The sequence below is a fragment of the Centruroides sculpturatus genome, unplaced genomic scaffold (genome assembly GCF_000671375.1).
Source record: "Centruroides sculpturatus isolate CEXI.00-Female unplaced genomic scaffold, Cexi_2.0 scaffold116, whole genome shotgun sequence".
NCBI lineage: Eukaryota > Metazoa > Arthropoda > Arachnida > Scorpiones > Buthidae > Centruroides > Centruroides sculpturatus.
Genome location: NW_019384401.1, coordinates 14,311 through 19,027, shown reverse-complemented (window position 1 = coordinate 19,027; position 4,717 = coordinate 14,311). Strand labels below are relative to the sequence as shown.

Here is a 4,717-nt window from a genome sequence, read left to right as displayed (position 1 = left end):
TGTTGTAAATTTTAAACGTTTCTCACCATAGCTGTAAAAATCTAAATATGTTAAACTTAATAGTCATTTGTTTTCTAACTAATTCGTTTTAGGACCAGGTGTTGTCCACGGAAATTTCCAAAATTTACAACTTTTCGGTCATTCTCGTTAAACTTGAAAAATTTCTGTCTTTATTACATCTAATATTACGAAGAAATCAGTCCACACTGTACTCGGTTAAGCTTTTAAGTAAAATTTCGGCTCTTTCATCAGGGTTTTATTTATGTCCCCAATTCCCTAATCGTTTAATTATTTAACTACTTCTTAACCACTCGGCAGTGAGCGAGACATATATCTGTGAAGGGCAATCATGTGGCAGTAGTGAGGGACGAATATATATGTCAAATTCTTTTGGGGGTGGTATCACCAAAAACTAGTCTAAAACTACCATGAAAAAAAATTCACATAAAAAATGAATTATGTAACAATAAAAACAGACTTTTGTCTACTAGACATAACATTTACAAAATCTTTTTCCGAAATAGTAATGAGAAAAAAACACGTGGAAAAATACTTTAAAAATTTTGCACGTTTATTCTCCACTACTAAGGGTTAGCACCATACCTGACTATTCCACTGTTGAAAGGTTAAGTAGAAATAAGTTAAAACCAGTTATTTTGTATTTGAACATTTGTAGTCTTGGGAAAAAAGTGGAAAGACAAATCTTTATGACAAACGAATACATAAATCGTAAATTTAAGGAAAATAAATTCTAGAGCTTTTTCTGTACCTCGTGCATTGCTCTCATTCATTAAATTTAGTTGTAAATGATGCTGCCAAATTAACAGTTAATTTTTTAACATTGTACAAGAATTGTACACGTTTGTTTCTACATCCCTTTTTCTACGTTTTTTTTCTACATCTGGACATTAAGGGGTTAATTAAAGATGGGACATATGAAATCGTAATATCACTGGTTTAAAATTAAAATCCATAAGTAATATAAGATGGGAGAGCGGAATAAAAATATCAAATATTTTAATGGATTTTTTTTAAACTCCTGTCAACTATACAGAAGTATCATAAAAACATACCAGTAAATTCTTATTGGTTGGGTTAAGTTATAAATCTACTCATGATTCACATAATCGGGTGAGGGCAGCCAAATATCTATCAGGCAGGCGGCTAACAACCCAGAACCAGTCCTGGATAGAATCATTGGAAGTGTTATACGTGTGTAGCTTCCACTAGCTAAACTGGGTGAGGTTGGTGCTCTGTAAAGCGCATGCGCAAATGAGTATAATCTGGCTGTTTGGAAGCTGACAATATAGCGCTTCCATTCCGCCACTGATATTCGAATATACAATAGCAATCTTATCATTTTTTTCACATATAGTATAGAAATTTGTAATAAGATATATAATGCGGTTATAATAAAATATTAATTTTAATTATATGAAAATATTCGCACAATATGTATTTATTTTTTAGAAAATACAAGGGAAGCAGTGCTTCCACCGCTTCCAATGATGGCACACCACTGCCAAATAGAAGCTTTTTAGAATTTTGTGTTTACACAACTGTAATATTGTCAATTAAAATTCAACAAGGAAGATATTTAGTTTTGATTCCTGAATTTCTTTTCTAGAATTTTATTTTTTAACCATTGATATATAAAATAACACATTCAATTAAAAATGTAATTAATTTTACAAAATATTTTCTAAAAATATTATATTTTAAAGTTTAATCACAATGATAAAAATTATTCAATTAAAATATGGGAAGTAGCTGAATTTTAATATATTTCACTTTATTTGGTTAAAACAGATATATCCAACATCATTTGTTTACATATGCATATCCATACTTCTCTTAGAAATGAGCAAACATATCAAACCTTAAAAATTCAACATTTGTTAAAGTACTTGATGTAAATTAAAGTATTGTATGTCAAATGTACTGTATTTGTTCCCAACGGAAAACTTGCACTAAAACCACAACATTAGCTTATTGCATGACAAAATTTTATTATATAACCAGATAATTAATATTTCAAATGTCAATCCTGTTTCAAGTTGTCCTATTCATTTATTCATTCATTCAAAACCAGCTGCAACTTTTCCATAGGATTATAAAAAGCAATACATGATGTTATAGTCATTTCTCAATCAAAATATGAAAGTTACAGCTAAACTATTTTATATTTAAAAATTAATTATTTTCCATGTAACTACATTCTAAACATTAAAAAAAAACAACTTTCCTAAATTAATTTAACTGTCTGAGAACTTTGTAAAGAGAAAGTTTAATTAAAAGATGTAAGAAACCTCATGAATAAAGGAAAAAGTTTGACAACTTACTAAACTAGTAATCTTATTTTATACTATTTAAAAAAAGTCAATAAACTAATTCTCATCAGAATAATAAAATATAGCAGTACTTAACATTTATTCAGTTATAGAATTTAACATTTACCAAAATACATTTATATAAACAGAACAGCATAAAGAATGCACATGTAGATATTTACCAATTGGTCGGGCATCGTCCGTAAAGTCATCTATTGATTCTGCATCGGAAAACAGGTCTGAAAATATAAAAATTAACATCTGTTATTTATCAAAACAATACATTTTAAGTAATCATCATCATCATCCATTTGTCATTAACTCATAAAAATTTTTTAAAAATTCAAAATTATAAATTTTGGCAACAATCCACTTTTAAAAAATAATTCATCAAGAACATATTTTTTAAATTTGATAATAAATTTAATTGTGTAAATTTTTTCAAAAATTATTCTTAAATCACAACAACAATCAGCAAAACAAAAAATTTTACCGTAACTAACATTTTCTTCCATTTATAATGGACATTGCCACATTTAGCTGATAGAACTTAAATGAAAGATCAAAAATTTTTAATGTATTAAACCAGTATTTTGACAATTGGTATTAAAATCATTCTTATCCAAATTGTTCCCATTTTGATTTTATTGGCAATACAGTTGTATCACAATAAATATTTACACAACGTTGGAAAAAATAATGTCATTTTATTTAACTACATATACCATTGACTTATAATGTTATCTGATGTGAGATAAGTTTATCTAAATCAATATTAAAAAATTAAACAGATTATAAAATGAATATTAAAATCATTCTCTAGGAACTTGTTTTATTTTTAATGTTGACATAATTAATATTGATAGCAGACTTTAAACTAGGTAATATAAGGAAGCCAATCGATGATATAGGGTAGACTCTATTGAAATTTCCTATTTTTATAACAGCTATATTTCAAATTACTTCATAGAAAATATGTGATTTTTAGTTGCTATAAATATTAAATTTCATTTATTTGTAATAAACTATATATTTTGCAGGAGTACAGTTAAAATAATTACATAAAACTTTAATTACTCAAATATTTACAACAAAAATGTTAACAAACAACTCTACAAAAACCCAACACATTATAATACTAAAGCCAACCACAGCCATATGTCATTGGGCTATATAATGGCTATAATAATAATAAATTACCAAACATTAATCTAAATTATTTAATTAAAAAAATTATAATTATTAAATTTATTATGAGATGGTGACTAATGCCTCCCTTTAGTATCAAATTGTTTGGCAATTTATTATTATTATAGCAGTTATATAGCTCAATGACATATGGCAGTGGTTGGCTTTAGTACAAAAATATTATTTAAAGCTTTTTGGTACAACTGAAATCCAAATCAGAATTAAATAATACTCAATTATGTATTTATTCAATTTTTAGTCAAATCGAAAAGCTTCCAATTAAAAAAAACAATTTCATTTGATTTCTAGTTATTTATTCTTAACAAAAGTATTTTAATTAAATAGGATTTTTGAGATTGTTAACTTTTGGTTATAAAGATAAGTAATCAAAAGCTAACTTACAGTAATATTGCAACAAGAATATCAGATAAATATTAATAATAATATTCATATTTTACAGCAAATAAGATACAACTTGCAATATACAGTAGAACCTCGATTATCCGGACTAATTGGGGATGAAGGTAGTCCGGATAAGGAAAAATCCGGATAATGGAAGCATATACTTTAATTTGTCTTTTAATGATAATACAACACGTTTTCTTTTCGATGACATATCGGTAATATTAAAAGTAAATACTGTATTTAAATAGTGATCAAATTTTCAAGAAACAAACGTTCGTATCGAATTTGGACTACTACTGACCAACGCTACCAGACTACCTATTGTTTAAAAGGCCTTCTGGTGGCGCAAGAAGACGGATTTTATAAAATAAAAAGCAGTTGAACTGCATTTTTATGAATAAAAATTTGACAAACTATTTATCGTTTTATGACGAGTAAAACTTTTTCGTCGCGTTCACGGCTTTTAAGTAATGCATAAACCTTCCAGGCGCGAGGCCCTTCGGACCGCGAGGCATAGGCGGTGGCCCACGTCGTCCATGCCTTACGCCGCCCTTGGTTATAGAAATGATGTAATTTGAATATAAATTATTTATAAATACGTATGTCAAGTTATATTTTTATTACTACGTAAAATATATTTAAGAGTTTACGACCACTGTGCTGGGTGAGACGTTGTTGAAACAAAAAAAGTTATGCATTCCATCACGTACATAAACATAAACAGTATTTCGTAAAACAGTGTCGTAATTCGCCAAGTGCAAATCAGCAAATTCGTAAAATTTTTGTTTATTTTG

General features: G+C 27.7%; 1 protein-coding gene across 1 annotated transcript in view; it reads right to left on the bottom strand.

Moving 5' to 3' along the window:
• Nucleotides 1-4,717, bottom strand: part of LOC111618648 — a 129,385-nt gene that overhangs the window by 114,350 nt on the left and 10,318 nt on the right. Inside the window, exon 4 of the mRNA XM_023360206.1 lies at nucleotides 2,513-2,569. Within this exon, the coding sequence (XP_023215974.1) occupies nucleotides 2,513-2,569 (57 nt within the window). The remainder of the gene's footprint in view (nucleotides 1-2,512; nucleotides 2,570-4,717) is intronic.